General features: G+C 44.5%; 1 protein-coding gene across 1 annotated transcript in view; it reads left to right on the forward strand.

The window, feature by feature from the left end:
• LOC101630713 (coiled-coil domain-containing protein 162-like) overlaps window positions 1–13,634 on the forward strand; it is a gene marked incomplete at its 3' end in the record, with an annotated part of 19,754 nt that overhangs the window by 4,623 nt on the left and 1,497 nt on the right. Inside the window, exons 3-4 of the mRNA XM_012732458.1 lie at window positions 3,803–3,941; window positions 12,655–12,808. Coding sequence (XP_012587912.1) covers window positions 3,803–3,941; window positions 12,655–12,808 — 293 coding nt within the window. The remainder of the gene's footprint in view (window positions 1–3,802; window positions 3,942–12,654; window positions 12,809–13,634) is intronic.

Below are 13,634 nucleotides of genomic sequence, written 5' to 3' on the forward strand. Positions count from 1 at the left end.
AAAAAAAAAAAAAAAGAAAGAAAGAAAAAGAAATGAGTTAACACAATATACTACAACATAGTAGCCAGGGATCTTATAAGGAATCGTGAATCAAAGGATTGAGGAAATATGCCTCATTTTTTTTTTTAATATGCCTCATTTTTAATGCTTTAGACTTAAACCTATTGGATTCAAAACAAGTGCTATGTAATCTGAACCTATGCTGATTATGCATTAAATGAAATGTGTTTGTGGGAGGCCCTGACTTGTTTGCCAGCAGATTTACCTCATGCTAATGAACATGAAGGAATCTGTATCGGCCACACAGGATGCGGAGGGAACACGGGTGGAGGGGAGACTGAGTTCTGGTGGAGGGGAGACTGAGTTCTCTATCTGAGGTGCATGAGCGTGCTCAGGGGTGCAGTTTCTGCCTCGGCAGAAAGCACAGATTTGTTGCAGACAAATGAGTTTTCAAAACAGCTAGGAAGTCTTCAATATAAGAGAGTAGAGGAGGTCCTCACATCTTGCATGCTTTAACTAATTCAAGGGCTGTTTTTAGTGGCGTTTACTAAGAAAATAAACTAATGCCCACTCAGGGGAGTTGCTGGGCTTGAGAGGGTGTGGGAGCTGGATTCAGACAGGAGCTAAGAAACAATGCAGATGAGATGGGAAGATGGGTGTTGTGTGGAGATAAAGCAAACCTGAGGTACAGCCATATTTTGAAAGTCACTACACTAGCAGCTCAGAGAGCCAAGCCTGCAGAGAAAATCATCTGGGAGACTCCTTCCTTTGGGAGGAGTGAATTTGAATCAGTGGAGGAAAAATAGGAGGAAAGTCGGGGCAAAATATGACAAGGAGGACATTGGCAAAGGCAGCAGGCAGCATGCCCAGCTGGTGAACCCCCAGCATGAGAGTTAGGGGCACAGGAATGAGGCCACATTGTTGAGGGCCTGAAATTCAGGTGGAAGGAAATGGGTTTCTCATTGTTTCTCTGCCTATGAAGCAGAAGCCATTCTGATACATGGGGTGCAGGCTGTCTGAAGTTGTAATTAGAGGTGTGTGTCTTGTCATGTTGCCAGTGAAAACATTTGTGCTCCAGGGAAAATGTGCAAAGTTTTGCATACTCTGCTTTGCTGAAAATAGGTTAAGGGCACCCTGGACTAAAAAAAACCTCACCCTAAAGTAGCCATCTTAGAGAATCCCAGGCTCCTGGGGGCCTAGCCTGCTTCCCAGAGGAGACAAGGAAAATGAAGTTGGAAAGATGGGATGGTCTGTTTATAGACCCATCTGGCTACTTTCAGCTATCTCAGGGCTATTGGCCTGAGATAAAATTACTTTTGTGAACTCATGTTCTAAAATACTTTTTAGCAGGATGCTACAAGTTTCAGCTTTGCTTTCACGTGACTGAAGAAGCAGCTTCTGGTCACAGTGGGCCAGCTCTGTGGGCCCTGCTAACCTCTGTTTCCCTGAAAGCCAGCCACAATGTAGTCAGAATGTGGAAATTACCCTGTGATCTCCTTTTAAAGGATTAGGAGGCCAGTGAACGCCCAGATAATGCACACTCTGGATTTCGTAAGCAAATGAAGAACTGCTAAGACAAATGAGGAACTGGCTCAGTGTTCAGGAGGACCCACAGGGCACTGTGATCTATCTCTCCTTCAGCAGGACCCTCCTGGGGAAAGGTGCCAGAAAAGACTCCCGTCCTGGCCCAGGGTCCACCCCAGCCCTGTCACCTCTGCCACCTGGCAACCTCAGCCCATTATCACTGCCCATGTCTGCCACTTTGCCGCCCATGAAATAGTGTGGCCCCACGAACAAAAGGAATCCAGAATGATTGTAAAATCAGTAAATAACAAGGAAAGGACATCCCCCACCTGCATGTCTGTATTTTTTTTTAAAGATTTATTTATTTATTCGTACAGAACTGGGGTACAGGCCAGAGATGCAGAGGATGAGAGGATTCACCAGAGACAGAGCAGAACAGGCAGATCGACAAAGTACACTGCTGAGGGGAGCAGTGGGCGGGTCAGGAGAGGTCTGCCGCCCTATGTGGATCTCCTCCGGGGCAGGCGGAGATCAAACTCATGCGGAAGTGGCTTTAGCTTCTTTGTGCTGTGCTTTAACCCGCTGCACCACCAGGGAGAGCCTGCATGTCTGTACTTTAATGATAATCATGGCACAAAACAATTTTGCTGAAAAGCAATCTTGCAGCCACAGCATGATACCAACAATAGTGGCCATAATGTAGAGGGGGAAATCACCCTTATCATGACCGTTCCAATGAATGAATTCTTTTTATCTTTACTCCCTTCCCCAAATACACTTAACATTTATATTTCACAGAGCTTTCAAGAGAGTGTGCAATATATGTGCAGAGGATGATAAACCTTGCCCCCGTGGCTGTTGCTTAGCCTGACAACTCATTTCTTATAGACCAAACATACTAGGGCTTGAACTAGTAATGCTGGCTCACCAGTAATGCTTGCTCACCAGCCTTCCATCACCACACTAAAGTGTGCATAGCTCACTCAGCATAACTCCTTTTCTGGTGGAAGGTTCTTTCAGTCCAATATAACCATGAGAGATTGTATGTCAGATATGTGACATCAAATGGCTATGAAATCTGCTGTTTCATTTTTCCCTAAAGCCAAGAACATATACTGCAACTATTTTCGACCATTCTCAGTACTGGATCTGCTCTCCATAGGCTTTCATGGATAGCACCATTCTCTCAACTCCTCTGCCTGCCACAGCAGAACTGTGTGTGGGAGGAGACCCAGTACCAGGCCAGAGGGCAGTCTGCTTGGGTCAAGACATACCGTTGAGCTAAAATGACTAGAAATACCTTGAGGGTCTCCCATCTCTCTCCTGCTTTGGGCTACATATCAGGTAGTATCTACTTCCCACATCCTTCTCTCTCCATAACAGGAATGACTTCTCAAGTAGAAAGCTATTACTGCTCTCATGGGGAGTTGGTGAGCATTTCTCCTCAGCTTACATCCTGGTGGCCCTGGCTTGGCGGGCCTGCCCTCCCCGTCTGTTCCCAAAAAGCTCATAAATTCCTTGTTATGTCTTCCCATGCTGACCAGTTCCTTCCCTGGGCCAATAATAAAAATGCTAGGGCTGCTATTTAAATCCAGGTCAGGTTCCTCAACCTGGCATGGAATGTCCCAAAAGGCCCGTAACTTAAATTTCCATCTCTAACACATATAGATCTATTTATACCCAGCCTACCCTTGCAGTAAAAGTATAAGATGTCAGCTTAGGATCTCTCATATCTAATTCTAAAATGAAGACACTCTCCTAGGAGGAAATGTATCCATGTACAGCATATATATATTTTTTCTTGCCTTGAAAGATCTGGAGTCTTCTTAAATAAACCAGTGACAATATGGGCTTGACAGGAAGGGTTGATTTGGATGGTATAGCTTGAAGTGATGAATGCTGGTTTAAAATCTACAATAATTTCAAGACTGTAATAGATATACTTTCCCACTGTTCTGTTTCAGTCTATTTAGAGACTGAAATAGCCTAGTCAATTTTCAAACTGTCTTTTAACAGCATGTTCTTAATTATAAAAAGCAAAGCAAGTTTTTTGTCTTCTTAAGGAAAGGAGGAAGGAAGGAAGGTTAACTCAGATCATGGGTTCTAGAGAAGGAGACTTAGCTGGCCTTGCAAAACATATAATTAGTATACACACCAAGAATGAAAGAGAAGTCCATTTAGACAAAGAGTTAGCTTGGAAATGAAATGGTGGCTCACTGGGTTAGATATAAAAGCCTGTATTTCACACTGTCTGACTAAAATGCTGCCCATCTTCTAGGGTCTGGGCTTCAAGAGCTACAAAGAATGATTGACAGCCTCCAGGACCCCCAAGACCCTTCCCAGGTGGCCCAGGCCCTCCTCCTTCAAAGGGAGGTTCTGCTCCTGCAGTTTGATGATGCAGTGAGGCACCTCATCCGGTAAGGCCTGGAACCCCAACCCGCTCTAGCACATTCTGCAGTGCCGGTGTTTCCGAGTCACCATTGAGAGAGGCAGCTCTTGCAAGATCAGATAACAGACTTAAAATAGTCTGGAGCACGACAGGACACAGAACACGGGGCTACCTGTGTGCCCTGCTGCCATGCAAATGTCTTCTTGTCGGGTAACAGTGTTCTTGATTTTGTTAAAATGCGGTTTCAATACAGTTCATTTGCTTTCACTGGTTTAATTGGGAATGATAGCGTTTTACACCTATGAAGATGATTTTTTCCTTTTGACTGAGGTAGCACCAGTTTACAGCACAGTCCTGGTTCCAGGAGTACCTTTCCTCCTCAGCCATGGCACACACCTCACCACACCCCACCAATGTCCCAGGCAACACAAGGTGATTCTTTCCCAGAAAAAAAAAAATTTTTTCCAGCCCCTATTTACTTTCAAGAGAACAGAAGCTTCACTGCATTTCTGATGTGAGTAGCATTGGCTATGAGTTAATATTATAAATCTGTAAATCTACCTCTGACCTGTAGATATGATGTACTCTCCAGACAACAAGGTGGTTCATTTAATTGATTAATTATGATGAGAAAATTAGTTTAGAATAAGAGGCATGTGTTTCTAGTATAAATAAGTTTTCCATGGCAAGGGAAAAGGTCAGGCCTGTGGCTCTCTGCTTGTTTTTAAAATGTCAATATTAATGAACTTCCTCTGATTAACTCCCAGTGTGACTGTAGCCAATGAGAGGATTTCAGAGACTTTTGCCCTACCTGCAGATATAATCACTTCCACCCTTAGCGTGGGTGTCTGTAGAGAAAGGTGGGGCTTGTTAGAACTCTATCTTCTCTCCTACTCAGCATCCTCTTTACTAGGAGAATCACAGCACTCTGATTCAGAATGTAAATCAACAGGACGAAAAAATGAAGTTAATATACTTTCTTCTTGTTACCATGCAACTTTCTGAACTATCGTTTACTCGTGCTGGTAGGATGTAAAGCCGGGACTAATCTTCAGGAGGGTCATTCATTAACCTGGAGGGCTCTGAGACCCCAGGGTTTGTGAGGAATTTACAGGGGAAGCAATGGGACCGTACCCCTGACTTTTTGGATTCCAGCTACCTGAGTTTCACTAACTACTTCTCCCAGGAAACTTGGGCTGTGCCTGTTGCAGGAATGAAGGACACAGTGTCCTGTATGTAGTGTCATTGTATTTGCAGGGGGCTTCAGAGCGAGCGGCATGACATATGCGCTCTCAGTCCTTCATTCTTCACCCATCTTTTTCCTTGGGGATTTGTGTCTATAGGGATCTCACAGCTAGTAGGCGGGAGATCAGAATTAGAACATCAGTGTGTTTGATTCCCAAGCCTGAGAACTGTGATGGAGGCCAGGTAGCAATGTAGGTAAAAAAGGGGACCATAAAGAGGAAGCAAGTAAAAAAGAGAAACCTGGCCCTCCCTGGTGGCGCAGCGGGTTAAAGCACAGCCCTGAGAAGCTAAAGCCACTTCCGCAAGAGTTCGATTCCCTCTGCCCTGAAGGTGACCACATGGTGCTGCAGACCTCTCCTGATCCACCCACTGCTCCCCTCAGTAGATTTTCCTGTTCTGCTCCCCACTCTGTCTCTGGTGAAGCCTCTCACTGCCCCTGCCCTGCACTCTGGCCTGTACCCCAGTTCTGTATGCATAAATTGAAGAAAAAAGAGAGAGAGAAAGATACCTAAAGATAAATGTCAACCCTCCTGATCATTTTACTTAAGCTGAACCTGCAAACAAGAAGTCCTTAGATAATCAAAAGCAGCAGGAAGCTCAAGGACCTTCCCACTTACTTCCCAGAGCTCACCAGCTCTGTGCAAATATGACTGTTTACCCTGGGGAGCTTTTTGCTTAGGTAAACTGAAGACTCCTCTAGAGTGTGAACTCTTACCTGGAATAAGCAACATGCTTTCCCAGACTGGGAACAGATGAGACTGGAGGACAACAGGACAATGACCCTGTGGTTACCTAATCTATTCCTGCTTCTCTGGAGAACAGAGGAGCTCAGGTTTCAGGATAGCTGCACTTCCCTTGGCAGAAAAGCCTCACTTCACTCCCTTACCCTGCACTGCTCTGCTCAGGCATGACGTCAGAGCACTGGCACTGTGCCCTGCACAACATAAAAGCACAGAACCCAGGGTCTGTCTTCACTTTACGTGTCCACCAACCTGCAAGTGTTATTAGCCAGTTGGTGTGAGGTGGTAACATGCCTCTGAGGTGTGACCCTACACCTCTGAATCTTATACAATGTTGTAAACCATGTTACCACACACAAAAACATGTAATAGAATTTTTTAAAGATTTATTTATTTATTTATTCATACAGAACTGGGGTACAGGCCAGAGGTGCGGAGGGTGAGAGAATTCACCAGAGACAGGGTGGGGAGCAGAACAGGCAGATCCAGGAAGTACACTGCTGAGGGGAGCAGCGGGCGGGTCAGGAGAGGTCTGTCATGCCATGTGGATCTCCTCCCGGGCAGGAGGGGGTCGAACTCATATAGAAGTGGCTTAAGCTTCTTAGTGCAGTGCTTTAACCCGCTGCGCCATCAGGGAGGGCCAGAATTTTAAAAAATAAAAAAAATACCTGAAGGTTGAGCTTATCTTTCGTCTCCATTGAATTAATCATTTGCATTGAAATGAAATGCTTGCATGGTATGCAGGTTGTAGTCAGCCTCTCCTGCTTAAGTCAGGGGTTAGCCAACTACTACCCTAGGCCCCTACCTGATTTTGTCTGGCCTGTGGGTAAGGATGGCTTTTACATGTTTACATGATTCGGGGGAAACACTCAAGAAAAGAGTTGTATTTGTGACACATGAAAATTATATGAGGGCCCTCCCTGGTGGCACAGTGGGTTAAAGCACAGCACTATGAAGCTATCAGAGCCACTGCAGCATGAGTTCAATCCCTGGCCAGGAAGGTGACCCACATGGTGCAACAGATCTCTCTGGTCTCGCCTGCTGCTTCCCTCAGCAGTGTGTTTCAGTCCATCTGTCTGTTCTTCTGCTCCCCACTCTGTCTCTGGTGACTTCTCTCACCCACCGCACCTCTGGCCTATACTCCAGTTCTTATATGGATAAAAAAATAAATCTTTTTTTTTTTAGAAAATTATATGAAATTCAAATGCTAGTGTACATAAAATAAAACTTTTGGAATACAGCCATGCCCATTCTTTTATGAGTTATCTTTCACTGCTTTCATGCCAAGTCAGAGTCAAAAATTTGACAGCAGTGACCATGTAGTTCCCCAGACTGAAAACATGCACTATTTGACCCTTTAAGGGAAGAGTCTGCCATATGCTGATTTTAAGGCTGGGATTCCTCTGTAATTCAGAGTTTGGAGGGAGACAATTTTTTTTTAAGTGTTCAAGGCATCAACATAGAACAGAATATAACATGGTATGTAAAGTGCCTTCAATCTGAATGTACTGTTGATGTTCAGAGATTTGGATGCAAAGGAGAATTTTGAGGAAATACCTGGAAAGTACAATAACTTCCTGGACTACACCTGACCTAGGAGAAATCAAGCCAGTTTCAAGAAGACACCAGCTTCTTGGTCCTTGCATGTTTGTTGATTTGTTCTCCACTTTTAAATTTATTTTTACTTGCATGCTCACCTGGCTAAATGCCTTCAAACAAGCAAGTAGTAAACTGTGCTTGGAATTCCCGGAGACAATCAGGAGACCTCCTGTGAGCTGGGCGGGCCTCAGACCATGGCTGCAGGCTCTGGGCTGAGAAATGGAGAGTCACACCTTTTGATTTGCTGCAGCAGGCCCACTTTGCAGGAGAGGGGGTAGGGGGGCCTGTTGTGTTTTTTATTTGACTTTTATTTTATTGAATTCTTGTTTTGAGGAAAAGCTCCAGCAAGTGCCCCATGAATTCCCCGCTCCCTGGGATCTGAACCAGCTCGCCTGGGATTCTCTGTGGGCAGATGATTAGGGCTTCTAGGAACCCTGGGCTGCTTCTTGGCAGTAAGGCAGCTGGAATGTGGCGACAGTTTGGAGAACTAGATGCACATATTCCTGTATTTTGGAGGCTGCTGGGAAAATCTACTCAGGCTGGTGACTGGCCTAAGTAGTGAGCCAGCCTTTCATTCCTATAAGCTCCCCTGCATCTTAGAAACTACTGGCAAGCTGTGCTGATGAGACTCAACCTGGCAGAAGGCAGGGCCAGAGTTTACCAAGTGAAGGTGCCAGTTGGTTATAAGCCAGAGGGCTCATGAACCATTTTCAGTCCTTTCTATAGATGAACGACCATTAGAACTGAGTGAGGTTAAGAAAGAAGAAACTTCCTTTGTTTGAGCTCTCACCACTGTGAAGTCAAGTCTGTGGGATGGGAATCATTTTCACTGTTTTTACAGAGGGAGGAATAGATGTTCAGAGAAGTCACATAACTTGCCGAGGGTCACACAGCTGTTGTAGCAGAAGTGACAGTCCTACAGTCAGTCTGACTCCAAACCCCTTCCTTTATACCACTTGTCCTCATCTTTAACTGCAGTTCACAGCTTGGATCAGAGACTGATATGGCTTTAACTTAAAAAACAGGAAAGAACTAATCGTTTGGTAGAAAATTTTTTTTCAAAGTAAAGGGTCCATGAAAAGGAGAAAATAAAATAATATCTAGTGCCAGAAATGGTGGTTATCATTTAGAGATCCCTTTACATAATATGATATTATATAGTTCCCTAGTAAGCCATTCTTCTGATGGAGGAGAGATGAGTCTTGGGAAAGACAGTGGTTTGGATTGAGGTATTAGGAAGTGAGGGTACTGATGATCTGATTGGGGTGCCTGTAATCTGACTCTGGTCTCTTTAGAGAATATATCATATGCCATGAGTCTGTATCTTAAGAATAGCAGTCACTTTTACATCTGAACTATACTGATTTTTTTTTATTGGTCTCCAAATATCCATAAATTAATGGAGCACAAATCTGTTTGCAGCTCTAAAACTGTACTTATAATTGTGATCCCATACATATTTAGTATTTTCAAAGTTCTGCATGAATTTCACAAGATCAGAGAACATGTGGAGGTTCTGGATCCCCTTAGATGATGATGGGCGTGGAGGGAGTGGTTGCAGTCAAGAGAGCAGACACAGGAGAGTCTGGAAAACAAAACCTAATATACCCACGGGCCTTTGAAACAGGAGACACAGCAACACACAGAGCCACATGGGCAAGCAAAGCCCTCAGAGGAACAGACAGAGTGCCCAGGCCATGATCCGGAATGGCAAGGCTGGCGGGGAGAATGTCCTAGGACGGGCTAGTTGGAATTATCCCAGAGGACTATAGCTGTGGTCTCTAGGTGCCTCACAGCTCTACTGGGATTATCAAGTCAGGAATATTGCTTCCTGGGGTTTAATGGAGCATTTGGAAGAGATCCAACTCTGGATTGGTTAGTTTGCCTGTCAAAGGCCTGCTCTTCCTGAGTCCTTTGCCACCTCTAAGAATTAAGAGAGACAGTCTTTCCTTAGCCAGAAAGGTTGATGAAAATGTCAGAATAGAAAGAAAAAAGAAACAATGGGACAGACAAAACAACCCCTGGAACTCTGGGGGGAGGGGGAGACAGTGGAGAGGGGGACCGGTGTTGGACTACAGCTGCCTGGACACTGAGTGTGCTGGGAAATTATACCTCTGAATCCTAGACTGTGCTGTGAGACAATATTACCTTGATTTTTAAAAATGCAATAAAAAGATGTCAAAACATAATAAATACAAAATAACTTTTTGAACATCAACAACACAATCAAGGATTAAGCAAGTAAGGTATGAACAAAGCTGGACCCAGAGAGAGAAATAATTGCACGCATTGTGGGAACCAAGAGCAGAAATGACATGAAAGGACTCAGCCAAGGAGGGATGATGTGGGCACTGCGCTCCTGCGCTCACTTGATAGGGGCTCAGAATACACATTTCTTTTAGAATATGTTGGGTCTTGGCATTGTTATAAATAGAAACATATACCCTTTATTTGTCATAAAGGATGTGTGTCTGTGGAAAGTGCCTTGGGAATTTAGAGGGCAGCAGGAAGCACCTGGGTAAGGAGTTCTGCCTCTCTGGGTCCTACTGGTCACAGCCCATGGGGAACCCAGGAGTGGTGGGAAGCAGATTTCATAGCACCGAGAGAGAGTGCAGTGGGTGACTGTTTCTGTCAGTGCCGGTACACACAGAATGAATATCTGATACATCAGTCACATGGTGCTGAGTGTATCATGGGTCCCTTGGCATTACCTATTGAGAAATATCAGAAAACATGTGAGGGAGGAGAAAATATGAGTACATTCTTTCAGCAACTCCAAGCCCTGCCCTTGGGCAGGCAGGATAAATCAATGATTTTATCCAGAGTCTTAGTAGCAAAGTCATTAGAATGTGGAAAGGATTATGTAATTTTTGCTCTAGTACAATGGTTTGATGTGCAAATACACAGAGCTCTCTTTATCTTTGAACTAAGTTCATCAGCCACTCTTTCTGCCCATAACAAAAGATTAAGCTTTGCGATTCCATGTCACACAGCCACATTGAGTGTTTACACGGTGTCAGTTTGAGATTTAAAATCAACTAGTTCTGGATGATCCCCTTTCCTTTTGTTTTCATTGACTCCTCTTCAGCCTGTGGATGGCGAAGGACTGACATTTAGGGCCATGGGGACAGACAACACCTGACTCAGCCAACATCTGACTGGACAGATGAGATCAGCAGAAGTTTATGAGTCACATATACACACGTCCCAGTGCCAAAGGGCACTGCATGCCTAGGGAACCAAGGAACTGTCATTAGTGGACAAAGTAGAGGACTAGGAGTGCTGAGCAGCAGATTTCATAGCACCGAGAGAGAGTGAACAGGAAGCTGCCCCGATTCCACTGAATTGTTTGTACTCTGGCCAGAACTGAAAACACTACTTGTGGATGGACAGGACCCAAATATGGTCCCTCTGCATAGGGTGTTTGACTGGGGGGGGGGGGGGGGGGGGGGAGGGCTTTTCCCTTGCAGCTGAGTGAGAAGAGGAACTTGTTTTTAGGCCACACCAGTTCTCCTCAGTTTTACCAGATGTCCAGGCCGCACATAATATTAGACCTTAATTCTGGGTCTTACACAAACCCTCCTCTTTCACGAGGATGTGATCTAAGTTGCTGGGGATGCTCATAAATCATCCTCGCAGTTGGGCAAGAGTTGCAACCTCACCCATCTCTGTTGCGGGCAAGCTGGTCCAGTCTCAGTTTCCTTCTGGTTGACTTGCCACTAAGCATCCCACCTGCACACCCATTTCTGGGATCTAGGTACTCCCTGGATCTTCCTCCACATTTTGATGGTATGTTCATCTCTGAAAGGTTCTAGGCAAAAAGTCTCTTCTAAAAAAAAAAAAAGTCCCTTCTGTTCTGAGACACCCCCTCTTCCCCAACCTCTCCTGCATCAGCATCTATTCTTAGGTACCCACTAGCGCAAAGTTCTAGATAGAAACAGTTATTCTTTGCTTGCTCCAAACTCATTTCTTTCTGGACAAGGAAACCATTGCAATTTATCATGCGTGCTTCCTTCTCTGACTTATGGTATAAATTTCATACTTTAGGCTTCAGGATATTTGGTTCTTGATATGCAAAACCAAATTTTGTTCAAAACAAAAACCCTGCTCTCTCCAATTCCAGGCAGTTACTACTTAATTTAGAATTTGGTTTTATATATCAAGAATTATGATTTCAGCTACTGGTCTTAAAATAATCAGTTCCATAACTGATACCTGCATGTGAGAGCCTCAGCTGAACTGTCCAATAGAGTAGCCACCAGTGGCGTTTTAAGTTTAATATTGATTAAGATGAAATAAAACTAAAAGTTGAATTCCTCAGCTCAATTCCTTAGGCATCCACTAGATCTAAGCTCTAGAAACAGTCATTCTTTGCTTGCTCTTGTGTAATCACATTTCAAGTTCTCAGTAGCCACATGTGGCCCATGGGTGGTTCTATTTTGGACATTGAAATAGAAAACATTTCCACATCGCACGGGACTATGGTGACGGCACACGGGTGACTTGGTGATGGCAAACCCGCAGGGATTACAATTGAGATTGAAAAAAAATGTACAAAGTGATGTAAAAATAAACTGTTATAAAAAAAATTTAGAATTACAATTCAGCATTTCTAAAAAAAAACAAAAAAAAAATTTCCACATCAGAGAAAGTTCCACTGGACAGTGCTAGTCTAGGGTTCATCTACCTTTCCTTGAGGGCTGTGAGAGTGAAAGGCAGTGTGAAGAAAGGGGGCTGAGAGAAGAGCTTGCTGAAGAAGAAACCTGTGCACATCTCAAAATGTTATCTTGCTATAGGAACTGTGAAGAAAGCTTTTTACTTTAAAAACTCATGTAATGGGCCCTCCCTGGTGGTGCAATGGAATAGGATGCAGCTCTGCAAGCTGGCTGCATCCGCTTCAGTGCAAGCTTGATCCTTGGCCCAGAGGCAATCCACATGGCACGGCAGACCTCTCCTGACCCACCCGCTGCTCCCCTCAGCAGTGTACTTCATCAATCTGCCTGTTCTGCTCCCCATTCTGTCTCTGGTGAATCCTCTCACAGCCCCCGCACCTCTGCCTTGTACCCCAGTTCTGTATGTACAAATAAATAAATCTTTAAAAAAAAAAAAAAAACTCATGTAACCACTTTCAGTGAGATTCTCCCCATGTTTTGATAGGAGGACATTTTTGGCAGCTGGAAATATTCCTGCCTACCAGTGTGTGACAGACGGCCTATACCACGGGCTGCCAGCACTGAGTGACCCTCTCAAGAAGAGCATTTTTGCTTCACAGTTCAGCCTGCCCCCGCCCCTGGACCCACGGAGCCCCCAGGTGTGTTTAAGGTGTTCTTATTCCTATAAAAGGTATATTGGGCCCTCCCTGGTGGCGCAGCAGGTTAGAGCACAGAACTAAGAAGCTAAAGCCACTTCAGCATGAGTTCGATCCCTGCCCCAGAGGTGACCACATGGCACAGCAGACCTCTCCTGGCCCACCCGCTGTTCCCCTCAGCAGTATACTTCATCGATCTGCCTGTTCTGCTCCCCACTCTGTCTCTGGTAAATCCTCTCACACCCCTGCACCTCTGGCCTGTACCACAATTCTGTATGCATAAATAAATAAATCTTTAAAAAAAAAAAGGTATATCATACGTAGGGAATTCTGTTGCTTTGTTTACACTTGCTTTAAATTTTGCACAGGCTCTCAATGTGTTAATGCCTTCAGCCCTGGCTGGCTCCCCCACTTTCATAGCGAAGAGCAGTCTGAGCCCCTGTGGCAGCTGTTATTTACAGTCAGGGTTTTTGCCTCCAAACTGCTCAACAGGCTCATGAGAGCAACATCATATCTGCTTACAGCTGGTAGAAAAACCTACACTGAATCTTTTCCATCTAATAAATAACAATGGCAGCAGCGTGACACATCTATTAGGTCAGCAGCGGAGTGTTAAGTAGCCTTGGTGACAATGTGTGTTATTGAATGCAGTCCTGGCAACTAATATTGCTCCTATGCACTCATAATATCAACCACCATCTACAGCTAAAAAGTTTAAGGTCCAGGAAGGCCACAGACTGCCAGAAAGTCATGGCAACAGCACAAGGTCACAAATGGCATTAATAATCTAACCACCTTCTGAAAAATCAATTAAAAATATGAGGTTGTT

The sequence above is a fragment of the Condylura cristata genome, unplaced genomic scaffold, assembly GCF_000260355.1.
Source record: "Condylura cristata isolate star-nosed mole 26May11 unplaced genomic scaffold, ConCri1.0 scaffold00001, whole genome shotgun sequence".
Lineage (NCBI taxonomy): Eukaryota > Metazoa > Chordata > Mammalia > Eulipotyphla > Talpidae > Condylura > Condylura cristata.